The 26,959-nt window shown below is 32.9% G+C and overlaps 1 protein-coding gene across 4 annotated transcripts in view; it reads left to right on the top strand.

Moving 5' to 3' along the window:
* Nucleotides 1–26,483, top strand: part of LOC129793963 (semaphorin-2A) — a 256,900-nt gene extending 230,417 nt beyond the window's left edge. For all 4 annotated transcript variants that reach the window (XM_055834509.1, XM_055834507.1, XM_055834506.1 and 1 more), the window contains 11 exons: nt 3,744–3,851; nt 6,111–6,248; nt 6,592–6,724; nt 14,093–14,449; nt 15,536–15,764; nt 17,745–18,081; nt 18,673–18,836; nt 18,933–19,085; nt 21,228–21,336; nt 21,410–21,488; nt 22,427–26,483. In XM_055834509.1, the coding sequence (XP_055690484.1) occupies nt 3,744–3,851; nt 6,111–6,248; nt 6,592–6,724; nt 14,093–14,449; nt 15,536–15,764; nt 17,745–18,081; nt 18,673–18,836; nt 18,933–19,085; nt 21,228–21,336; nt 21,410–21,481 (1,800 nt within the window). In that variant the 3' untranslated portion in view covers nt 21,482–21,488; nt 22,427–26,483. The remainder of the gene's footprint in view (nt 1–3,743; nt 3,852–6,110; nt 6,249–6,591; nt 6,725–14,092; nt 14,450–15,535; nt 15,765–17,744; nt 18,082–18,672; nt 18,837–18,932; nt 19,086–21,227; nt 21,337–21,409; nt 21,489–22,426) is intronic.
* Nucleotides 26,484–26,959: the final 476 nt, after the last annotated feature.

Below are 26,959 nucleotides of genomic sequence, written 5' to 3'. Positions count from 1 at the left end.
ATCGACACTGTGAAGAGCTCAAAGTTTAGTGGATCCGCCCTATATTGCTCGTCCACTCGTGTTACTGCACCGCAAAACATTCGCGTGTAGCTTTCCATACATATATACATATATTCACCCTCTTGTGCGCCCCCAACACATGGCTGTGGGACCTTTTGTCTTTAACCCCCCCACACTGTGATGGAGTTTCCAAAAACGACAAGGAGGTCGGTCAGAATTTACAACTATCAAAAGTTTGCAGGACTGGAATTTATCAAAAGCTCATACACCTTCAGGGGTAGTATTTTAGAAAAGGTGCTTCATAGTATGAACTTGCTCCTTGGCGCCATCGTACATGTTAGCAACAATTAACTGCAACAAAAGCATCGGATAGAGTTGCACACGAAAGTTTCCTCTTAAGAGCTTTTCACCTGACTTTACATTTTCACATGACAATGTGTTTCTATATTGGGGATACTTTAAACCCTCCTCCCCAATTCTGCACGTTCAAATAAAATGTTTACAATTTTATTTCGTTGACCCAATCCACCACCAAGTAAAATGGGTGGAGTACCCATGAACAGCGAGTACTGTGTGTGCGGACTGTGTGGATATAAAAGTGACCAGAGGAATCACAAATGTCACATGTTTCGTGACAACATTCGTGAACACACAGTGAATAAACATTGATACATGGGGTTTTGTGTGTGGCAGACAATTTGCAAAGTGGAAAATTACACGAAAAATTACGATAGAGCATGTAAGCGAGTAAACAGTTGGTCCTGGCTATTGGATGAAATTTAAATAACCTAACCCATGGTAGCTTCATCACGTTCTTTTGTTGGTATGGAACGTGTGTGGATGCTATTTTGAGCTTGAAACTTTGCAATAGGTTCATCTATTTAATTTCTAATAGATTTCTTTGTTAAATTATTTTAATTCTTTATTAAAGAAGCAGAAAGCTTGAAGTTAAAAGAAGCAGACAATCTCTATTTTGTAAGGGCCAGAAAATCTGAATTTTTTTTAAAGAAAATCCCAATCAGTCCAGAGCTTTCGATATGCTCTGTATTACCAACTTTCGCTGATATGTTTTCCTAAACTTTTTTCCCAAGTTTCCTAATAATTATAAAAATAAAAATTAAATAAATAATTATGTGTAAGGTAAAGTAGGTAGTATGGGAACAAAATCTAAAGCTCAACAGGGATTAAAAACATCAAATAAGACAACGATATTCGTGAGATAAGCCGGATCTATTACACGTTATATTTACTTTAACTTCCCATCTTGAATTTTCCTGAAAGTTTTTCCTGGTGTGCAGAGATTGTAAGACGCACTTTCCCACTTTCTCATCTCTTCTCATCCGCGCTAGTGTATCAAAAGTGGTGGATCAACACTACAGAATCACAAGTATAACCCGAGAAAGTTTAAAGTTAAGTATAATGTCGTAACTCATCCTGTGTGGTTGCCTCCTAAACAACAAACAACAAAACATTAATGCGATTTTTCCTCAAGCTACTCTCCGTTAGATGAAAACAACGAAATTTCTCTTGAAGTACTATTCGCCGTTGATGGAAAAGACGAAAGAAGAGAAAAGAAAAACCACCCCGAACAGATCTAAAACTCGGATGTATTGGAAAGATTCAAATTCACGTTGAGTTAAGGAAACAAGAGCTAAAAAAAAGGGGGGAATCAATAGGAAAAGTTTTGTATGTTGGGAAATTGTGGGATAGTGTGTGTGAAATGAGAAAATTCTTTGGGAAAATTTCCTATTAAAACTCACAAATAAGACCAAATCCACGTGATTCGCGCAACATCCCATTTATTTCTTCTAGCACCAGATACATCTTAATAAACATTCCAGTGGAATGGGAAATGTTTCTAACTAGAATGGAGCGAGGGGTGTAGTGCTTCTATTGTGCCCCAAGATGCAATTTATATAGGTTTAGGATTAAAGGTGAATTTTCACTCACACATATTTCCTTCCAAATCTAAACTTTCTATCTCTAAACGAATATTTTTTCTCTGTGATAAATTGGTGCTCTCTGTATGAATTTTAAAGGGCTTTTCTCGCAAGCTTTTAAAGCTCAAGCTATAGCTGTGTACAAATGTTCTGCCTGATACTCTTTGATGCCACCCCATAGTAGTTCTGGTTTAGGAATAATTAGTTATTTTGCATTGCTAAAGCAAGAGAGACTCAATGTCAGAGGCAATTTTCGGGTCCCCGCCCCCGTCAAATATCCTCCTGGGGAGTTTGGGGATTTAGAGTTCAATTCTAATACCGCATTTAGCGGGTATTCCACGATGGGTGGGATCATGTTACGTGTTTGGCGTTCCGGTCACCCACCCACGTGCCCACTTTAAAGTGCAATATTATGCATTTGGTTGACCACATAGAAGTGCACTATATGGTAGCAATATAGAGATTTGCTTAAATCAATATTCGAATGGGCAAAATGATTATTTTGCCCATTGAATATGGTGATTGGAAATGGGTTAATTTATCTCTCTCTGTGCGCTTTCCCATCCCAGTATCATCCATCTGGCTTCTATCATGTCTCTAAATTCATTTGCTGTTTTAAACATCCCATGGCGACGACTTCATTACGATTCTACTTCAAGCAGAAATCAACAAAGCATTGTTGTTCAGTTTCAAAAATTTGTGATGTTCTTTTTGTGCTAAAATAGATTTTATGTTAAAGTTCAATCTCGAAATGAGCTTTTATTGAATTTTGCCAATTTAGGAGATACACACAAAATCATTTTGAATTATATATAAACAACATTACTAGAGCTTTTGCAAATATATTTCTACGAAACTTTTAATTTGATTCTTGTTAAAATAATTTTATGGGTGGATTAACAGTTTGACATACTTCATTCAACGACGAAATTACGTTTTATATTGTATATTATACAATTTAATTCCCAAAAGCTTCAATATTTTATTTTCATTCATAAAAAAAAGGTAAATAATTCTGGGGAAAATAGTTAAATGTTTTTGTTTTAATTTATCCATAAAAACAGGAAAATCTGTTCAATCTAAAATAATTACAATCGTTGTTTTACTTTTTTTTGACTCTATCCAATCAATCCATAAATGTACCATAAAAATAAGAGCTACATATACAGCAACATATATAGTAGAAAGAAGCTTAATGTAGTCACAGAAAAAGCTCAATATAAATGCTGTAAATAAGGCAAAATCAAATTGTTTACGCTAATTTGAGTGGAAAGGAGCAATTTTACGATAATTCCCAGCAAGTTGATGCCAAAGAAAAAAGAGAAAAAAAAGTAGGTATGTGCCACCCCTTTAATGCTGCATTATTGTTATGGCAGAAGAAAACAGTTGCCTACAATATAAATGGTTGGCAATAAAAAATTGATTTATTCGCTTATATCAATGTTTCATTGATAAATGACACTAATAAATTTATTTCAATACACAACCACCCCCCAATGTTGTGTGGGGAGGACACCCCACTGTGAGACACAGCGGAAGCGAGAGGAAGTTTCCCAACACGGCTTTTAGTTAGTTTGCAGAAGCTATATTTCCGCCATTGCAGCGTGAGCCCCCTTCGCATGCGAGGAGTTCATGTTTGGCAATAATTTTGCAATGAAGAGTCGACATAGAGATGATGAAACTACGTAAATTAATTCTCTCCTCAATTCTTTCATTCTCCACCCCAAATTTGGGGAAAATTAACAAATAACCCGAAAAGAAAATTTGATAAAATATTTAATTAAATATTGTTTTTCTTTGCAGCTCTTTGACTGTCGAAATCACATCCGAGTCATTCAGTCAATCGAAGAGGGAACACGACTCTACGTCTGCGGAACGAATGCTCACAACCCGAAGGATTATGTAATTTATGTAAGTTCTATTTCAAAGAATTTTTCTCTGTTTTTTTTTTCGGGGTTTCAAAATAAATTCCGGTTAATTGTGAGACAATTGGGTGAAAGAAGGAGCCTCTTGGCCTAATAAATTAATAAGTTTGCAAGAGGAGTTAGCAAGTTCGCAACTAGGACGATCCACTGTGAGCACTTTTCAGCTAATTTATTCGCAACTGCATGGAAAAAGGGGTTTTAGAAAAGTTTGCAGCACCTCCATGCCAAGAGTATCGTTCCCTTTTAAAGTATCCCCTCGTTCCCATCACCCCATAAGAGGGAAAATTCCTCCAGTAGAGAGAAATGGGGTGTCGGTTAATAAATGTCACAACAACCCCAAAAGAAAGTTTTCCTTCTCCCAAATTAATTGCTTAATTCTATCGTCATAGCCATAAAATTTACTGTGAGAATTTAAGTTTTTTTCTTCTGTGCCTGCAAAATGGCCATCATTTCAATTGTCACATGCCAGTGACAATTGGTTTGAGCTTTTTATTCAACCCCCGGCAGGGGAGGGTGGGAGAGCTTTTTGCGGTTTTAGCGGGACTGTCTCCTTGGCAAGACTCGTCAGGAATGATTGCATTTCTCTTGTGGAAAATATTTACCAATGCCCACGGGGTGATTTATTGATGTCTGCTGTCAACAGAACCCAGAGACGCCAGAGTGATTTGTATGTGGCGACCGTGGCTGGAAAAAGAGCCAAAAAAAAGAGGTTGAGCTTTCCATGGTGATAAAAAGCTCCCTGTCAGCGACAAAAATTGCTCCCGAGTGCAGCAGACAGACTGGAATATATGTATGTCGTAGAGAGAGAGAGAGAGAGATGAGAGGAGGAAAAGTGGCACATAGAGCTTTGATTTTAATTAGAATTTTGTAAATAAGAAAATTGTAGATTGTTCTTCGATCCTCGAACCCTCCCGGTTTTTTTCTCTTCTTCTCAATTTGCAATCAGAGCAAAAGCTCTTTGTAGTTTTTAATCCGCTTGGAATTCTCAATGAGCTAAAGTTCCTCCGAGAGAGCTTTTTCCCATCCGCCTATGTCTTTTCGAACAAGCACCCCCCAACCATTCCTAGTGAAACTCAAAATGGACTTTTGTGTCGTGCAAAAGCAAACAAATAATTTGCTTGTCTCTCCCAGCTTAACATACTGACAATTAGATAAATAAATGTAGGTATATATAATATGGTATACATAATAAAATAGCAAAGAAGATGACGAAGTAAAAGTTTGTCTTATTTCTTCCCTCCTTTACTCCTCTATGCGGAATAATATATTATATGATTCAGTGTGACCCCGCCCCGTGTTACAACTTTAGTGATGAAAAACGACTGGAAAATGGACAAACAACAGATTTATTTGTGTTCCCTTCCAACAAAACTTGTCATTAACATCTTTCTCTTTTCGTTCTTCCAAAAGGCACTCCAAACCATCTTCTTAGATTTTTTCTTCTTAGTCCTGCAATACTTCCCGCCCGTTTCATCTTTAGGAAAAAAAACTTTCATCTCTCTGTTACTTTTTATGCAAAAGATATAAAATTAATTGTGAAAAACCCTCTTTTAGAGGAAGTAGCGAAAAAAAAAAGAATAAATTTTTTCTTAACCCTTTTCCCCGGCATTTGACTTTCATGAACAGCAAGGACTTGCTCACCGAAAATTCTTCTTTAATTATTTATTCACTATCCCACCATATTTTCTACGGCATCCTCCGTGTACAAGGAAACTTCCTCACAGGAATTACTTTTAATACTGTTTGGTTTTCATTAACTTAACGCAATTTTGCAACCCTACCGTACACAAAAAAAAAAGTCTTTCAAAATAGGAGAAGAAAGTTTCACCAGCACTTTAAATGACTCAGGCCATCATTGCAAATTGGTTTTCCTCGCCAAAAACAAACCATTTGGGAATTTCAAGTGTAAAATCTCAGTTCAAGAACACTCTGTGAGGGAAGCTTAAGTAGTTTTGTAAATTTTCTATAAAGGGTTGTTCTTTTTGTAAGAAAGGTTTTGTTGGCTTAATAAAACTTTGAGGGGGATAATATATTCAAATATCCATCAATTTAGAGTCGCGGAGTATGTTTTTGCCATTAAATTAAAATTCTAATTAATTATTTAGGAGTTTTTGAGTACGAAAAAACTTGGAATTTTTCTTTAAAAAAATAGACAATATTTTCTCCTTAAATTATATCAATCTAATTTCAATTTAACTCTCTTCCTAAAAAAAAAAACTAATAATACCCTTTATTTATTTTTCAGTCCAACCTTACACATCTGCCCCGATCTGAGTACGTACCAGGCGTTGGGACGGCAATTGCAAAGTGTCCGTATGATCCATTGGACAACTCAACGGCGATTTACATTGAAAATGGAAATCCAGGAAATCTTGCAGCTCTGGTAAGTGCCGGGGAAAAGCATTCATTCAATCAGCAATTGAATTTTCAATTTTCTCCAACTCAAACCCTCCTTTTTTTGCATCCTCGTACAGAGGGAGATGATTTAAATGAAATGCCATTTTCTCGCATATTCACCCATCCAATGTGAGCGCACACAGAGTTTGTCGTGTAGGGGTGAATGTGTGAAAATAAGTTTGCAAAGTTGTTGACAATTTTCAATGGAGAATTTTTCCATTTTCATCAATTGTTATATTCCCATTTACTGCGGGAAAATTGTTGATAAATCATTTTGTTTGCTTTTTTCCTTCTTTCTTACAACATTTCTCCTGCAACATTGCATGCAGTATTCGGGAACAAATGCAGAATTCACAAAGGCGGACACAGTCATTTTCCGGACAGATCTCTACAATATGACGTCCGGAAAGAGGGAATATAATTTCAAGAGGACACTCAAATATGACTCCAAATGGCTCGACAGTGAGTATACTATATACCCATGAAAATTCACTTTGAATGCTTGCAGAAAATGATATAAATTATTAATATTGCAACACGCTATTCCCATCTTTTAGCGCGTATATTGACACACCCAAGAATGTTGTCTCGCGACATGAATTTCTATATTTACCAAACACAAACTCATATTCTATGAAATATATTATAAATTTCATCCGACAAGATGCAAGATAAAGTGAGGAAAATCGCCACAGGGGAAATTTTATTAATACTTGAACTTACCGTGACGAAGCACCTTCTATATATCCTTCTTTTTCCCATCTTAAAGGAAAGTGTAATCTTCTGAGAGAAATGAGGCGTGTGTAGTTGTGAAGTCTTTTGCATTTATTTAGGAGCCCTTTTGACTCTCTTTTGTATGAGAAAATTCATTTAGAATTTATACTTTCGCGGTACATAAAAGCTTGGTAGATGTATTTAAAATAGGAAAAACTGCAATGATCCGGTGGAAAGATTTATGGAGCTATTCATTTCAACCTTGGGGAAATTAGCGTCTTGACATTTTATAAAAAGAAATTGGTCATTAAAACTACGATTTGTTCTTTGAAACCCGATTATTTTACTATTTCTGACATAAGTAAAATAAATTCGATTAAAGGAAAAAGATTAGAACGTACGTATACGTTTCAGGATAAACTAAAAAGCACGAAGTTTTTCAATTGTACGCTACATTCCTTGCTATGTAATTCAATTAAATTTCAAACATTAAAAAATTTTGCAAAATACTTTTATTGTCACGTCTCAAAATATTCCCGTTGGGACTTTTATGTCATCTCTCCTCCCTCGCGCCAAGCACTCCGCATTCTCACACCGGAAATGCCGCACCAATGCGCTCTTTTTTCCCACAGGAACTTCACTTCCACTTTCAAGCACCTCCCCCCCCCATGAGAAAGTGGAGGAAAATTGCATCAATAGTTGTCCGTCTCTGTCGTGTTGTTAACACTCCATTACATGGCTGTAAAAATAATTGTCACCACCCCCAACCAGAGTGGGAACTTCCGGGGTGTTTGATGTTATACTCCCACATTCTGCCTTCGGGGCACTTTCTCGGTCGGTGTGATGCAATTTTTCCGCGTATATGGAAACTTTAAAATGCTTGACCCAATTCTTCTTTGCTCGCTCTGAACTGCTGAAAGCACCTCTGGCCTTTCGATAGTGGTGGAGACACAAAGTATTTTCCAACTATGCCACAAAGAAATTCTAAGACCATTCATTAGAAAAGTGAGTCACTTCCCATTTTGTGAAGGATTAAATTGGGTCAAATGGTGTGAAATAATTCTTTGTTCAACTTGCTATTACTTCAGTTTAATTTTTTTTTATAAAGAAATTTTCAATTCGATTAGAGAATTTCAAAGGATAAAAGCTTTAAGAGCTTTTTTAGATCGAAATGTAGCTGTGTAAAGGGGAAATAAATGCCATATATATAATTACATTTGACACACCCTGTGGAATTTGAAATAAGCAGGAATCACTGCGTAAAGTCTATAATTGCATCCTAAAGTGCAACCCGCAGCTCTAGACTTTGCAGAATCGGCGTCTTCTGTCGATAAGAAAACTTTCTTCCTTCAACTATCACCACATCCTACCAACTCCACCTCAAACTTGGCCTTAAATTGTGTGGTTCAGCTAATTTCTTCTCTATATATAATGTACGTTCAATAAAAGCCAGACAACATACGAAGAAATAAAGCCTCACATGAGATAATTATATATGTGGAGCTTTTGAATCAAGGCCTAGGCTTATGTTGTGCTTTCGGGAGAATGAGAAACCCCTCAAGGAATTTAATTTGAACTCTCAAAACCACCCTCTATTTTTGACTTTCTCTTTCATCAACAACAAATCCACGATGAACTTTTTAATGGTGAATCTGTGGAGTGAGCTTTGAGAATAAAAAAAGCTCTGTTGTGTTGGGGTTGAGATAAAAAGATGCAAATCGAAATAACTTTTTTTTTTCAACCCACACCCCCTCCAGAAAAAAAAGTTTTATTTTAACCTTGGTTCGCATTTTATGTGATGTTTTTTTGTGCGCGTTGTGCGTGTGTATAAATTTATCGTGGCAAATTGTAAAAAATGCAAAAAAATGGAAAAAGTTTCACAAGGAAGAGCCTTAAAGATTACTTTGCAGCGGCATTAAGGAGCAATTTCAGCCTCTTCTGAATTACTTTTTAAATGAAATTAAGTTCAATTTATAAACACACAACATGAGAGTTGTGGTTACATGAACTTTTGCATCTGATTATCCCTCAAGATTTTACTTTTCCCACTTTTTCGTTGTTGTTAATAACTTGTGTAGAACAAGGGTGGTGCGAGTTTTGAGGGTGGAAAAATAGTTAATTTGCTGAATGGTGTATCTCGCACATTTTGTGGAAATTCAATGTAGTGTAATCGAAGCAAAAAAACATAACAAGCTTTTATGGAAAATTTCGGAAAATTGCTTTCAAAAACTTTAGAGAGCTTTTACGTAAATTTTCATTAAACAAATTTAAGTGAAGTTCTAAAGATTTTTATTTGGAATTCTTCTTTTCTGGTTTTGCATAAATTTTCACTTTTTTCAGTTCGAGAATCGAATTTAATAAATCCGGTAAAAAAATCTTGTTTTGTTTATTTTCTTTTTTACTTTAATAAAATCGGTTTAAAAAATGCAGAAAAAAATTCTGTTGTGTCAGAAGGCAAAGTTGTAGAAAATTTGCAAAATCAAAATACGGCAGAAAATCATATTTTAAGGTGACCCACATTGGAAAGGAAAGTTTCAACAACAAAAAAATTCAAGAATAATGAAAACATTGTTTTATCCTTTAATTCTTAAGGCAATATACCCCTAAGAATTTTCCTCAACGTGAAAATTCCAATTCACGTGAAATGAAAATTCAACATTACCACACTCACAAAGGTCCTTGTTGAATTAAAAGAAAGTTAGAAATTCCAAACTTTCTCCATAAGAGCCTCTCTTTTTGTGAATTCAGAAGCCCTTTTTGTGTGTTTTTTTCAAAAGCTGAGAAAATGAAATAAAAAGTGTGAGAATGCTTCATCTTCCACTTGTTACGGTATTTTTCATCATTTTCAAGATATTCAAATTTATGTTAAGAATTTTTATGTCTTCCTCTTGGCCACAGAAACATTAACTTTTTTTTGCCCTGAAAATATGGTTTTCCCTTTGGATATTACACATAGTACTGGAGAATGAGTGAGAAACCTAATTGAAGGGAGTTTCCAAAAGACCATCTTTTAGCTTTTTACTCTTCTTATATCCCCCCCTCGTACTTCATATATGTTTAGAAGTTTAAACGGACTTTTCAGAATTACTTATGTTTTCTTTCCCTTCTCAAAGGACTTGATGTCGGCACAGAAGCAATGTGGACAGAGTGTTGACAAACTTTTTGACGTTGTTTACAGACATTACACATATGAACTTTATCGCAATAGAGTCGAGAGCTTTTCAACTCCAGAAAAAGAAGAGTGAAAAGCTCATATCTTTCCATTTATTATTACTTCCAAGGGGGGTAATTGACGCCAAATCACAACATATAAAATATGAAGGGAGAAGGATCTACCATCGTATTCGATAAAATTATTTCTTTGTCAGATAAACTTCAAGCTACACTCTCTCTCTTCTTCGTAAAGAGATGAATTTTAGAGGAGGAAAAGCATCTCATGTCCTCTTGCAGACTTCCTGGCAAAAGGGTGTGTGTGTGTGTAGTCGTAGACTTTAAATAATAAATGACACTGCCATGGGGCTATATACAAGTTGAACGAGAAATGTTGCATGTAGCGAATATCGCAATTTTTATTAGACATAAAATGTGACGTGACAAATAGATATTGGTGAGTTTGCCAATGAAATTTTAAACTAAATTCCAAGCTGCGTTTGAAGTCTCAACATCGTGATCAATCAAAATTATAAATTCATTGATTTTTCCTTTTCATCTTTGTTCCTCTTCAATATACAAGGTTTCCTAAAAAAAAATCTTCTCGACATGATTAGAATATATAATTTTGATGATATTTACATAAATCTGGAGCTTCTAGAGGCATATTTTGTGGAAAAGATTGAATTGAAAGAAATTTTTTTGATTTTCGTAATCATGATATTATTAATGCAAAATTCATTTGATAAATTCAAAGAAAGTTTCGAAAATATGTCGTATATTAGAGACTGGGGCTAAAAAACTCATGGGGGTGTTTTAGGAGAATCTCAAAATACTATTTTAATTTTCTTCCTCCATTCTTTCTCATGAATCAAAATAAATCTTTTGTTATCCAACCATCCCTTAAAATTCTCCGAAGAACCCTTCGAGGGACGACTCAATTAAAAAAGTCCGAGATTATTAAATTTTCCTCGTCAATCTCCGTCAATATATTTTTTTTTATTTTTCCTTTAGAAATAAAATAATTGAAATTGATACAAAAAATCACACCATCCCTTTTCCAAGAAAAAATATTTGTTTTCCTTAGAAAGCAATAAAAATTTATCTTTTCATCACACAACCTTAATTATTATTTCACACCATCTACATCATCTTTATTTATACACGATACAAAAGATGATTCCTAGAAACGTAACAAAAAATGAATTCTCTGAAAATTTAATTAAGTCACGACATCAGAGATTTTCCATCAGCATGACTGTAAAAAAAAAATAAAGACGTCCTCTTACCGTGGCATTAATTTGTACCATTAATTAGTTTTCTATGAAAAAGAATTAGCAACAGAGAAGTAAATTAAATAATTGACTGCAGTTCCTTAACAAGTTTTTCCTTGTTCTTTTCAAGAAAAAAAGAAAACAAGGAAAAGAGAGTCGCAGTGAAAAATAATCTTGCTTATTTTTCATTAAAGTTTTGTTTATTTGAACAGGAAGGAAGTACGGGGGGTATTTAATGAGTCCGAAAGGGTTAGAGAGACTATCATTTTTGCACCAACCCCTATGGGTGCAGTGTTGGTTGGGTTGAAAATTGTAACATCTCTGTTGCATGCAATTGTTACCCATAAAACTCCAAAACCATCCCCTTTTTTTCTCCAACCCTCCATAAGCTAAAATACTGCAAATTCTCCAGCGCCAAACACCCTACCCATTCCATTGGGGTTCTTCATGCTTCTAATTGTGTGGTGATCCAGAGAAAATACCAGAGAAGCATGAAAACTCGGAAAACTTGCAATTTCTGACGCGACATAACTCAATTAAATTCTAGGTATGTTGTTCCTCAAAAAGTCACGGAAGCGATATATATTATTTTACTCCGAATGCATTGAATATGTTGAGTTGTATAGGAAATGATCTGAACACATTACTATATATTTTTGTCAAGGAAAAATAATTATTTTAGTATCACTGAAATTTTCTAAGAATTAGCCAAAATAAAAAATCCTTTTTTGCGTTTTTAAAGTTAGTAAAGAAAAATTTTAGAAAAAAAATCATTTTCATCGAATCCTCAAGCATCGAGCAGTGAACAAAGTCTTTCAACATCTTACCATTCCTTCCAGAAGATCTTCTATTTTTTGTTTTTCTCCCGAAACCTTGTGAATTTTCTTTTTGACAAAAAAATTATGAAGCAAATGAAACGGAAGCTCCGAATAAAAAGTCATTTTAGTCCCTTGAAGACTTTCACAGGACATCTTGCTTCTTATGTTCTTTTTTTTTCTCTTTTCTGCAAAATTCCACGACATTTTCCTGGGGAAAAGGATATCGTGCGGGGACGATATTAAAATAAAGTCGGAAAATTCCTAGAAAAACCTCTCCCGGTGGAGTCATAAGAGTCAAATTACAGTGTGGGGGAAACATAGCAGTGTGCAGGAATTAGGAAAATTTTCCCTCAAATTGTTCCTGGAAAAGGGAATGGCGATAAAATGAGCACTAGGAAAAAAAAACAGGACATGCAGGAGAATTTTGCAGAGAGGACTTCACATGTCGAATGGGCAGAAATCCTGCTGTGCCAGAGGAGAATTCCACACTAAAATGCCAACTTCAAATATTATATCCCTCGCTTGGACTTCCATAGAGGGGGGGGTGGCCATTAATTATTGAAAACACCCCCTGTGTCGTTGTTACACCCAGGAGAAATTTAATATTTATAATGTTGCTCAACCGTGGAGGGGATGCAAAAGCTAAATGTAATAATTCAGAGAATACGCACACGGAAAACAATATGCGTACATATGAAAGTTTCGGACAAAAAGGGCTACCACCCCCTAATTCTTTTTTTGAGGGGGTTTTCTTTGACCTCAGATCCCTTTCTTGGAGTTTTGTGTTTGAAGAAAAGATTAAAAGGTGTTATTTTAATGATTTAGAACATATACCGCAGGGAACAAGGATCAAGACGTAATCCTGAATGTCTATTTAACTAACTAAAGCCTTTGTTGATGAACCTCATTTGGTGCAGTTACAAAATTAACCAAATACACTTTAAAGTTTTTAAGCTTGCTGTCGTATAAGCGAAGCTCAGAATAGGGGGTTAAAACCTTCATTTTAACCCTAAAATTGCTACCTGCTCCCTCTTAAAGATTTTCCATCGAATAATTCCAAAAAGGAAATTTTAAATACTCTTTCCTTGATTTTAGTCCTTTGTTTTAACTAACAACGTTGCAAATTTTGGGAAAAATAGTGGCAGATTATATATTTTTACTATCCACAGCAAAATATATAATTGTCATCGCAAAATAACTTGGATAAAAAAAACTTTCTTGAAAAGAATAAATTTTTATTGTAAATCCGAATGAAGAGAAAAAAACAGAAAAAAACGATGAAAAGTTTAAGTGTGGAAATATTTTCTTGACAAAGAGGATCAAAATGGGTGGGAAAGTTCTTTTATTCGTAGTTTCATTTTTTTGTAGTGTTTAATGTTTAAAAAAAAATTCCGCTTATTATATCTCACAGAGTTTTTATTCCATTATTGCGATATAACGATAAAACGATAAAGTTGATAGCAGATGGACGAAGAAAATTTTCTTCTTATGAGTCACGAGGGGTGGGGTAGTTTAAAAGATTCTTTCTGTGCCTCTGTGTTGAGATACGATGGGAATAAGGAAAAATTTTAAAGAAGAGAAAAAATATAAACTAAGTTTTCTCCAAAGTTTTTGATTTGAGTTGAACCAAAGGAGGAAAATCCCTCAGTGATATCACGTCTCTGTGTGAAAGTTTTCCATTTGTACGCCTCTGTATTGCGCCCACGGGGTGGAGGGAACTCGCACGGTGCACTCGAGCTTTGTGAGTTCAAGTTCGCGAAGTGAAATAGGCGCCAAAAAATGGGAATATAGCAAGGAAATTTCTTGTGGAATATTTTTTTCTCATGGTAAAGCAAAATTTTTCATGAATTTTTTCTTTTTCATTGAAATTTCAGAACCAAACTTTGTGGGATCCTTCGATGGTGGCGAGTACGTTTACTTTTTCTTCCGCGAAACTGCAGTGGAGTACATAAATTGCGGCAAAGCCGTGTATTCGCGGATAGCGCGTGTGTGCAAAAAGGATACAGGCGGAAAGAATATCTTGAGCCAGAATTGGGCAACGTATCTCAAAGCCAGAATTAATTGCAGCATCTCCGGCGAGTTTCCATTCTACTTCAATGAAATCCAGTCCGTCTATCAGCTGCCAAATGACAAGACCAAATTCTATGCCACATTTACCACCAGCACTAATGGACTCGTGGGCTCGGCTGTCTGCAGCTACGACATTAATGAGATTCACGCAGCTTTTGCAGGTACGTGCTAAAACCCAAAAAGCTTTCCGTATTTTGCAAAGCTCCAGCACACAAGGGCAACACCACACTGCTGCTGCTGCTCGTGGAAATGAGGATGGTTGTTTGTGCTTTTACCCCCATGAAAGGGCTATGTCAAGCGAAACTTACTCGTGCAACCACTGCGTAACTAAATCTTAGATAATGCTCAAAAGTGATGAAACCACCCGACACCTCGCTTTATATGTACTACAGTAAATACATATATTTACCTGCATATACCACCTCTGCTCTTTCCGTAATTTTCGCATGAATTAATGTGGATTATGGATGTAATGAAATATGTTGGGTATGGAAAGAGAATTATTATCGTCTCAAAGGATTTATTCATACGTAATAACACACATCCTCTTCTCCGAATTCACATTCAAACGCATTTTTTTTTCTTTATTTTATAATTTGCATTGCAGCAATTTTCTTTGTGGTTTTAATTTTTCTTAACGAATTTCTTTTGAAAAAAAAATATATAAATGGAATAATAACGGTTTTCCTTCCTTTAAGCATATTTTTCTTGATAATTTTCTGTCTTGATTAATCTACACTTAAAGCTTAATTAAGTAAGCTATATATTTTTTTTGTCTTTCAATAAAATTTTTAAATTTAATTTTAAAAATTCTATCAGAGAAATTATATTAAAAGAAAATAATACTAAGGATGATAGTTAAAGTATTATATTTGAAGGAATTTAATTTGGTGTAAAATTGTTTTTCCCATTTTTGCGTGGATTTGCAAGTCCAATATTGAAGGAACTGAGTAAAGGGATAAATTTGCAAATAAGTCTCTTTCTAAGTGAATAAAAAGGAATAAATGACAGTGACCGTCATAACACAAATTTTTACGATATGACTATTGCAAGGAATTCAAAAGGGATATGTATCTTCCATATAGTCTCATCCTTTTTCCCAGCTTCGTCCTGCATGAGTTTGGGGTGTCCTATGCAGCAATTCTAGCAATGAATTTCCCAATATAAACTCCCCCTACTTGTATAAGATGGTTTTCTTCATGGGAAATGACTTCTCTAACTGTTTTGACATTTTTTTTCTTTCAAAGGAAAATTCAAGGAGCAAGCAACATCCAATTCAGCCTGGTTACCCGTATTGAATTCGAAAATTCCCGAACCACGTCCAGGCACATGTGTCAATGACACATCAACCCTTCCGGACAATGTGCTCAACTTTATCCGATCGCATCCATTGATGGACAAAGCCGTCAGCCACGAACACAATAATCCTGTGTTCTACAAGAGGGACCTCGTGTTCACGAAACTCGTTGTGGACAAGTGAGTAATTTCGTTTAAGTGGAAAATTGAAGGATAATCAATTGGAGCTTCGAGAGAGTTTGCAAACTCCACCACCACCCTCAATGTTCCCATCTCCCGCCATCCCTCTCGCATCTCTATTTTCCCCAAAACACTTTCCATTCAATCTGCATTTTACATTCACAACACCAACCCAAAGACTCCGCGCCAAATACTGCTGAAAACGTCCAAATGGCATTTAGCACATCACAAGTGGGATTGAAGAGTTTGAAATTTCCGTATATAGAATTCTCAAATTCCAACCCTAACTGTGCTATGGGTTGGTAGCTAAGGGATTGAGTGACATTTGAAATTTTACAGAGAATATCTCAATTTCCTGCATCGACATTTAACTGGTGAGCACAGTAGAGATAAAAACGCATGGGGGACAAATATGCAGTGCAAAAGTTTCAATTGCACTGCAATTAAACACTCACATTTGCACGGGTATTCATATAGTAAAATTGCATGGAGATTTTGTCTCGTAAAATCACTAAATGCGCGTAGTTTTTTTTTATTTTATTTTAAGTTTATTTGATTTTTTTATTCCACTACGCTGCAAAATATATAAGAGAAAGTTAGGGATTACATTCATTTATTTTGTTTATTTTAATTTTGTGTATTGTAAATCTACAAAAGATTTGATAGAAGGGATAGAAGTTATGAATTTGTCTTTTATCAAATCGTATAAGAAGCTAAGACACAATTTTAACTATAAAAGATTTTCTTTATAATTTGACGAAGAATATTTTAAAATAATTCAATGAAATTTTTTCATAAATATTTTTTATGAAAAACAAAAAGCATAATGGCAAGATAATTGCAGAATTTTATTATTAAAAGCTCTTGAAACTTCTGGAAGATTAAATTAATTAAAACCTTGTATAGATTTCAAGATCTTTTTTATTAATTAGAATTAAGCAAAAACTGACAAGCAGTTTTAAAGTTAAACATTTTTTTTTCTTATTATTTCTCTTTAGAATAGAATGCTTTATTGTTCTTAGAAGTCCTTTGTAAAATTCAAATAATCAATGCTCCCTATTTGGTTTGTTAATTAAATTGCAAATTCATTCGTTTTTTTTTAACTACATACATTATAATAGGATGATACGCAAAACAACTTCACTAATTCTTCTGAAAGGAATATTATCCCATGTCAAATTGTAGACGAATAAGTAGAAGTAATTGAGTATATCTACCTACATTTATTTCCTGGGGTTTTCCAACATTTTCCCTTGCTTTCTAGCAACTTCTTCAGCACACATATTATGGGTGAAGAGTGCAAACAGCAGATGAGTGTGACAAATTCATTTGAATTAAAAAAAGGATAAAAGACTCTGCTTGCATAATTTAAACTCCTACACAGAAGATCACCTCCAAGTGTCAACGGAAAGGGGGTTAAACTGGGGTTTAGAGAGAATGAGCAAGAAAAAAATTATCTCCTTGCCCTCATTTTACTGCATCACCCTCCTCATAACACTTTTTCCTACATTTGCGAGTAGCTTGGGTGGGGAGAATATAATGGGAATGGGTACCCTGGGATGGTCCGGGATTGCAGGAGAGAGTAATGAGGAGTGCAGTACTGGAATATCTCTGAGTGGCTGCTTGAATAATAAGTCTTGCGACCGCTACCACTTTGCACCGATTGCATTTTTTCGCGAGAGTTTTATTCATTCCCATTGTTCATCTGCTGCACGGGTTATTTTTTCCTGTTTCTCGCTCCTTTTTTTGCATCCTCCTCCTCAGAATGCATTTTCCATATCTAGCCGAGATATACCTACCTACACCCTTTGTTTTCCCATCCACCCATCTTGTATACACACTTGCTGTCTCCTAACTCTCACACACCCCCCGTGCCCATTGTATTGTGGTTGCTATGTGCAATGCAAAAAAGCTCTCTGGAATATGGGAAAATATGGGGATCAAATAAATTACAAGCGGTGCCTTCTAATTCTTCCGCAGAATTAAAGTGGAGATCCTAAATCAGGAGTACACCGTATACTACGTGGGAACAAACAATGGGCGCATCTATAAAATCGTACAGTACTACAGGAATCAGGAGTCCAAGTCCAAATTGCTTGATATCTTTGAAATTGCTCAGAGTGAGGCAATTCAGGTGATGGAGATTAGTCAATCGAGGAAGTCACTGTACGTTGCAACAGACTACCGAATTAAGCAGATTGATCTTGCAATGTGCAATAGGCGCTACGATAACTGCTTCCGCTGCGTTAAGGATCCCTACTGTGGCTGGGATAAGGATACCGGAACGTGTAAGCCGTATGAGCTTGGTTTACTGCAGGTAAGACAAAGGCTGATTGATTTCCAAATTAAAGCTTTCTTAACCCAAACTGATTTCAAACTCTTTCTTGATCCTTTGTCAGTAGAAATTTTTCTTTTTCAAACAGGATTTAAAAATTGACTTTAAACTAATCTAGAAAAGATATTTCTTAGCCAAAATGTTCGAAACTTTGCATAAAAATTCTGAAACTGTTTTTTAAACCAATTTGTTTTTCTTTTGTGAAAATGAGAACTTTTTATCCCTTTTTAAGCAGTCAAAATCAACTATAAGAAGATAAATTAAGAATTAATGAGTCGAGTTTTATAAAAAATTTGATAGGTTAACCATATTGACGGCTGCTGCATTTAAATTACTAACAGATTTTGACAATTCTTTTTGTGTTTGACGTTAATTTTTTAACACTTATTTTCAAAAGTCTGTCTCTTATTTTACTGAATTATAAGAATTTTCCTTCAAATGGAGGTTCAAAAAGAAAATATAATAGTTAAAATTCCAATTAACACTGAATGAAAACTCAGCAATTTAAATCACAAAATTCTTTAGAAAATTATTAGTTTTTTTACAGAATATTCTTTTAATTATTCTTTATAGGACGTTGGTAATGAGACCTACGACATTTGCGACACGAGTGTACTAAAAAAGAAAATAGTGGTAACTTATGGTCAAAGTGTTCACTTGGGATGCTTCGTTAAGATACCGGAAGTCCTGAAAAATCAGCAAGTGACATGGTATCATCATTCAAAAGAGAAAGGACGGTAAGTTGAGATTTTTTTTTGTTTATTCATGAGAATTTCTAGCCTAAAATCTATCATTTTTTGTTGCTCTTGGAATTAAAAAAAAATCCTACAAAGGTACGAGATTAAATACAGCCCTACGAAATACATTGAGACGACGGAACGTGGACTGGTGGTCATTTCGGTGAATGAAGCCGATGGGGGTCGGTACGATTGCCATTTGGGTGGTTCCCTCCTTTGCAGCTACAACATCACTGTGGATGCACACAGGTGAGTTACAGCGACAGTGTACCCGTCTTTTTTTCCCACCCATACCACCCACCTCGACAAGGCAGATTCAGCAAATAAAATCCAATGGTTAATCTCCAGCCGACGGGTGGGCAATTTCCGCCTCTTGTGCTACATATACGCCGTCCAAAAGCGCTCCTCTCTCAGTTTAAAAATCCATCCACCTGCGAATGATTTAATAATCACTCTATTGTTTCCCGTTTGGAAAATTTCCAATCATTTTTCGCCTCTTTTTTTATCCCCAAACCCCATTCTCTCTCTCTCTCTCTCTGACAATATCTCGTCGATGAATTTTGTTCAATTACTTCTTGCACAAACGCAAAATGAACCAACATGGCAATTTTTGGTATAAAACGTTTGCAAAAAAAACTCTTATCTAAAATCGTGTCTATGTGGCTTCTGGGAGCTTTTTTTGACACATTCCCACCGGCTACAAATTTTCATCGGATTTTTTTTTATTTAAACAGCGACATACTACATACATTTGCATGTACCAGCCAAATGAGTAAATATTTCTCTCATTTGTGATTTTTTTATTTGATGGTTTTTTTCTGAGGACAGGTGCGAAGGGAATAAAGATTTTTTATCTAAAATTTAGAATTGTTGAAACATTTTTTTTTAAAACATTTACACATTTTATACGTTTTTTTTTCAAAACTGTGGCATTTTTTTTTTCAAACGTCTGATATTTTTAAACGTTTGACATTTTTTTTTCAAAATCTAATTTTTTTTCAACAGTTTGACGATTCTTTTCAAACATTCGAGGTTAGGTTATAATATATACCTAACATTTAATAGTTTTTTTTTAACATTTGGCATTTTTTTTAAATTTCTCTTCTAACATTTGACATTTCTCTTTTAACATTTGATTATTTTTTAACGTTTAACGTTTCTTTTTTAGTGTTTGAAATACCTTTTTTAATTTTTTTTGTGTAATTTTATGGTTGAAAAATTTTTTTTACTGCTACCAAAAAAATCTAAATTACCTAAGTAAATACATATTTAGGGTTCTCAAATATCCAAAAACTATCCCTAAATACGCGACTTTTAACCCTTTATTTCGAATTTCAAAAATTTCAACCGTCAAAAAAACACTTAAAATGGATTTTAAAATGCCATTAAATTAATTCTCAGCTCTCCTCCCTCAATAAAAGTCACAAAATGAACGTGAAGTAATTTTAATTTTAAACATACAATAGAATTCAGCTAAAAAACCTCACTCACAGTGGTTTTCCTCCTCGTGCAAGTGGTATTTTCGTGAGTGGCATCCATTAAAATATCTCTTGTGTTGAATTGAAGGAATATTTGAAATTATTTTCTCAGCACCATTGAGTAGCCTCCTCAAGAAATTCCATTGAATTTAGAATACATGAAAATGGCATTCAAACAATCCCATTCTCATGAAATGAAAGAAGTCTCTCTGTGAATTAAATCCTCTTTAGGTTCCTTTTTTTACAACTTCTTCTTCTGCAACAATTGCATTCCACACTGATTCTATTTTAGTCAGAATTGCATCCTCCTTTCCAAAGGCTCATTTATAATTTAACGAAAAGTTCTTCATGGCAATTTTCCTCTCCTCAATTTATGAGGTCTTCTTGTGCTTCATTCATCAATGCAATCATCACTTTTATTTTGTTGTTAAAATGATCTCCTATTGTGCCAATTTTAAAATATTTTTCCGCGCATTTTCCCGAAGGAGGAAAGAAAAGAAAACTGAAATGAAAATAAGTTGATGTTATATATTTTAAAACAATAAAACAATGGACAATGCTTGGGTAGCACCGTGCAATTTACTAAAATGCTCCACCAATCGTTCCTTTAATCCCCTTGCTCTGTTTGGGAGCTCAAGGTGCAATTTCAATTTGCAAGACATCTTTCGTAGAGGGAAGAATTTTGTGAAAATTTGCCAAGAAAGCAACATTTTGCATTCTCTTTGCCCTTCCTTGCACACAAACACACACACACCCAATAAACAACGCTAAACTTTAATATTGGAGCTAAATCTCTCAACAAGATACATATCCTCCTGTGGGTGGACGGGGGGTTGGGATGGAGTGTATGTAGCAGTTGTTTCTTTCCCCATCCGCAATTGCATTTTAATTCACTGCGTTCGTCTATTTTTAGGTGTACACCGCCCAACAAGAGTAATGACTATCAGAAGATTTACTCAGACTGGTGTCACGAATTCGAAAAATATAAATCAGCCATGAAATCATGGGAAAAGAAGCAAGCGGTAAGACTTGTGTTTTAAAATAAATTACATTGATGCACTTTTTCTAATTAAATCCCCTTTTCTCGTTTCGTAGCAATGCTCATCGCGCCAGAACTACAGCAATCAACATCCGAATGATGTTTTCCACAGAAATCCCAACGTCTGATACTGAGGTAATGTGAAATTGATAAGGATTTTGCTCATTTATGTGGTTTTTTTTTTCAAGTTACGCATACCGTCATCAAGGGGGAATTCGGTTGGATTTTGAGTTTATTTACACGATTACATTGCAGCTTTTTAGTGGATTTATATTAGAACAATAAAGGAAGTATTTATGATTCAAAATGTGAGAGAAAGACGTAAAAGCGAGTTAAAACTATTTTAATTGATGTATGAGATTTTTCTAAATTTCCTTTAAGACTTTTCAGAGCTTTTATTTAAAGTTTTTTTTAATTATTTTGAAAAGCTTTTTTAAATCCTTCTTTAGAACTTCTAGTGATTTTATCAAGAGTCTTGGGCTTTTTTTTATTGATATTTTCTAAAGTTTTAAAAAGCTCTTATCTACGATTTTTAATATTTTAACTTTTTAAAAATATTTTTTTTTGTGATTTTTCAATAGCTTTTCAACAAAACTTTTTATTAGTTTTTTATTTATTCTATAAAAAATAGAATATTCTATGGAGTCTTTCCGGACACTTTTCTATAGAAGTTTTAGATGAATTTTAAATTGTGACCATAGCTTACCTAAGTGAATTCATTAGTTTTCAAAAAAAACATGGAAATTTCTTCACATCCTTTGTACTAGAAAACTTCAAAAATCTTAACCTACAAGAAATCCTAGAATTCCTTTAAAAAAATCTATTATTATTATTTATAATAATTATTATAAATTATTATTATTATTATTATTATTATTATTATTATAATTATTATTATTTATAATAATAGATTTATATCTATAGAAAAATTCAAAAAACATTCTGTTGAATTTTTCTTGAAATTTCAATCAATGCTATCCAAATAACCCCTTATGACGGTATCAACGGAATATTTTGTAAAATAACATTTCAAAGTGAAATTTAAACTAAAAATTCTTTTCTCATTTTTACAGGTGTTAGGAGTACTTAAAGATTTTCTCCCACGAAAAAAAAAAGAACTGATAGAACATAAGAATGGATCACTTTTAGAACCATAAGAGAGAGAGAGAAAACAATATTAAGAAATCATCCACATTTTAGTATCAACGTCTATGCGATGGAGGGAGGCCCTGTGAAAATGGAAGTTATAAATCGGTATATATAGTTTTCGAAATAAGGATGTTGTGAGAAATTTAGATTCTTTTTTTTTTAGTTAATAGTGAAAAAAAAATCGGGTTGACTTTTAGTAAGATGTAACGTGATGGAAATGATAAAAGCAAAAAGAAAATGTGTAAAATTAGAGGCATCGTTAAAATCCAGAGAGTGACAATTGACGTAAAAAAAATTGAAGAGAAAAAAGGAATGAATGTGAAAAAGTATATTTTTATTACACACGATGGATAAAAGCAATATTTTTATTTTTTTGTTCAAATAGATAATAAAAAAAATAATTTCGATGTAAATTATATGAAAAAAAAATGATAATTGTGGATTTTTTAAAATAAACGTTTAAAGTCGAATTTAAAACATTAGTTTACGAGAAACGCGTGAAAACATAGAATAGCTTTTTTACATAAATTTTCTTCTTTTTCAGAAATTCTTTTTTTTTTCTAGAACATTTTTACTTTTATTGAAAAAAAGTACCATTTATAATAGAATTTTTGATAAATATATCGAGCTTCTATGTTGAAAATTCTTTTACATTTTAATTTTTAATCTTTTTCATTCAACTATAAGAAAAAAAACTACAAAAACGAAAATAACATTTTAATAAATAAAGAAAGAGAATCTATTCATATATAAATTGCCACCAATATTTATTGTAAATACCTTCAATCTTTTGAGTTCCGATGTAATGAGAAGAAAATGATAATGAGAAGTGAAATATAAGATTAAAAAAATATCTGATAAGTTAAATTTGTTCTCTAAGACTTAAACTTAATATAAAAAAAAAACTTAAAAGCTTCATCACACTACGGCGAGTTTTAATATTATTTTCAAAAATAAAAAAAAGGAAAATTTTAAGAAGATTTTTAAAATTTCCCGCAGTGTGGTAGTGGCGTATATCTCTGTAAATTAAGGGCTTTGAGAGAAAATGATATAAAATGACGAAGGATAACATAATAGACATAAGCAATAATAGGAACTTGAGGTAATTTTTGAGTTCTCCTCAAAACAAAATATCGAAAATAATGTGAAATGAAAATACAGTAAAAAACATATTTTCTATTGTTTCCCAAACTAGAAATAAAAGGAAATCTTTTAAGTAATGTGAAATAAATCCTGGGAGATTTGTCAAACTTTCATACTTCAGTCGCTTTTAGGAATCAAAGTTTTTATTTTATTTTAATTTAGTGTGTGTATGTCGAAAGCTTTGGTAAAATTACGCTGAGAAAATTGATATGAGCTGTCAGAAAATAAATCTAAGACTTCTGTGACATCTAGCGACGTTGTGACTAATTTTTTTTATCTTCTGGTTTTGCTTTCCTTTTAAAAAAAAACCTCAACACGAAAAGTTTGTTTTGAAAGGATAAAATGAATTATTCCCTTAAAAAATTCAATATAAAGACACAATTTTAAGTCTTTTGAATAGATTTTAAACTTTGACGTGATTAAATAATTTTTTTATAACTTTTAATGGACAGACTGTAGTTAATTTTAATGAATTATCAATAATTAATATTATATACATACATCCATTATTAATGTTTTATGGAAAATAATTTTTTATAGCTGTACTCATTTATTTTAATTTTTTTCGCTGTTGATATTAAGCGCACATTTAATACAATGAATTAAAGTAAAATATATCAGCGAATTTTATTTATTTAATTTAAAAATAAAAAATAAATCCCTTCAAAGACATGAATTTGTTAGTTGATAAATCTCCCAAAAACTTGTAACTTTCTTCAATATATAAACGCAGAAAACAATCAACTTAGATTAAGAGAAAAGAGAGAAGAAATGAAAACAATCTGACAAAGTGAGAAAAAACAAGGTTGATCATTGTGAAAAAAAAAATGAAGAAAATCTTACTAATATTATACTCTTGTGTATAGAGAACAATGTAATTAAAAAAGCAAAGTGAGATAGTCTCTTTTTCTCTTGTATATTACTTTTTAAAATACGGAAGCATAAAGAATTTTAAGTTATAAAGAATTTTTAGAAATTTAATTAAAAAACTCTCAAACAAGCAAAGGAAGTTTCTTTGTGGAAACTTTTATGTTGACTTTTATGCATTTTCCAGGCAAAGGAGAAAAAAAACATATTGAGAGTTCAGGTAAAACAGCTAAAAGCATTGAGAAGAAGTAAAATATATTCTCTATATACAAATTAAGTGCTTAATTTGATCAACAATTGATTAATTTTATTTTCTAAATTCCTTCTATATTTGTTACTGTGTGAATGTGATGATAGTAGAGGTCGATGCATTTTTTTTGTAGGTTTTAAGATATCGAAGTGAATTTGTTATAAAGAAGTGAAGAAAAAAATGAATAAATAAACTTAATTGCTATATATAATGGAGAAAACATAAAATGAGAGCAGAATAGAGAAAAAAATCGTGTAAAATAGTATTTAAATATGAAGGTGAAGAGACAGAGAGAAATAAATTTAATAAGTAACGTTTTAAGGTTGGATATAAAAGGAATAAAATAAATGAGAAAAAAATATGATGACGAACCCTGTAGCTTCTGCCAATGTAATGACAAAACACACGAAAACACTACATTTCTTATTAATCTTAATTAAACTGACGATATAGCTGAAGTATTTATATATATAAAAGGAAAAGCTCTATGTGAGACACAAAATGGCATGCAGAGAAATAGAAAAAAAGCAGATCGAACAAACCCTCTAAACACTAAGTCTCTAAGTTCCAATGTACACCGAATTTTTATGATCGTGTACAAATTGTGATTCGGTTTATCGTAATAAAAAGATTATTTACAATAATTGATTTTCACACAAAATCAAGTAAAAAGTTATTGTACTATATCGTATATTTACAAAAGTACCATTTTGGAAGGAAATTTTTATTGACAGACACTGAATTTTTATTTTTAAAAAAATCCTCATTTTGTCTTACTTAAAAATACGAATTTTTAATAAAAATTTTAATATTCTAAGGAGTTTATTTTGGATACTTTATCCAAATAATCGTTGTGATGGAATTCCTCAAAATTCCATTTTTTTTATTAAAAACATTATTTTAAATTTTAACAAAAAGTGAAACATTTGATTGATTTTAAACATGATATAGAAAATAGGAGAATTGCCCTAATCGCACCTCCAAGATTTAAAAAAGAATAAATCAAATAAAAGAATGTTTTATTTTTTGATTTTTTTTAATTTTAGTGTCTGATAATAGAAAGAAACTTCAATGAGGGCGCAATAAACATGATGATTTTCAATGAAACTAAAATAGATTCTAAGTCCATATTTCAAAACAATTTCTATTAACAAAGCATTTTAGCAACAACAACAAAAAAATTTCATCTGTCCCACAAATCATGAACACATCAGATTCATAAAACAATCATAATTCGAATTTTATGTACAATAAATGATAAAGAAAATCACCCAAAACATTATATCGAGAAAAAAAATCATTTAATTACGCGACACAACTCTCCTGAATAATCTCTATTTTTTCGTGCTATGTAATTTCAGGCAAAAATAAATCGCAAAATGATAAGAAAAAGATCTATTTAGTAATTCTTGTAAAAAAAAAGCAAACAGCTGTCCAAAAGAAAGTTTAATGTCAATTGGTTTTCAAGCTATTTTAACGACTTTTTTTTAAACTAAATTTATGCGAAAATTTATTTCTTGATTTAGGAGTTTTAATTTTAAAACGGAAATGTATCTCAATTAAGATTTAATTTAACTCTTTTTTTTAATAATATCTATATAAATTATTTTATAAGGAAATTTCTTACCTAAAAATGCATTTGTTTACTTAAGAGAGACAGAACTCATAAAGCATTAGATAATTTTTCATGAATTAATAAAAAGTTATAAAATAATTTACAATCGCTTTTATTTATTTTATATCTAGCTGAATTTTTTATTTAGGAATATTTTCCTTCAAACTATTTCTTGCAGTGTCCCCACTAATATGGAAACTTTACGAGAATTTTCATTCACTTCTCCTCACGTGAGAGATATTAATAATAATTAATTACTTATTCCACATTAATTTAACCACAAGAAACGATCAATTTATTCACATAAACAATAATTCTAGTAGGTGCAATTAGAGCAAAAATGCGCGAAAAATGTTTTAATTCTCTTTTTTTTATTAAAAAAAAAAAAAGAACTATTAGTTTCACTTTGCAGCTCTGTCGGTCAAATTTGCAATCCGGAAAAATTACTTTTTTTTGTATATAATTATTTGTCTTTTAAGTGGAGAGGGAAAATATCAGAAGAATATTTTTTCATGTTAAGAAAACACATAGTTAATTAAAGGGAAATAGTCTCACACAATTATTCGCATGGCCTTCATTGTA

This window comes from Lutzomyia longipalpis, chromosome 3, assembly GCF_024334085.1.
Source record: "Lutzomyia longipalpis isolate SR_M1_2022 chromosome 3, ASM2433408v1".
Taxonomy (NCBI): Eukaryota; Metazoa; Arthropoda; class Insecta; order Diptera; family Psychodidae; genus Lutzomyia; species Lutzomyia longipalpis.
Note: the sequence above shows the minus strand (reverse complement) of the source record. Positions and strands in the feature narration are given on the sequence as shown.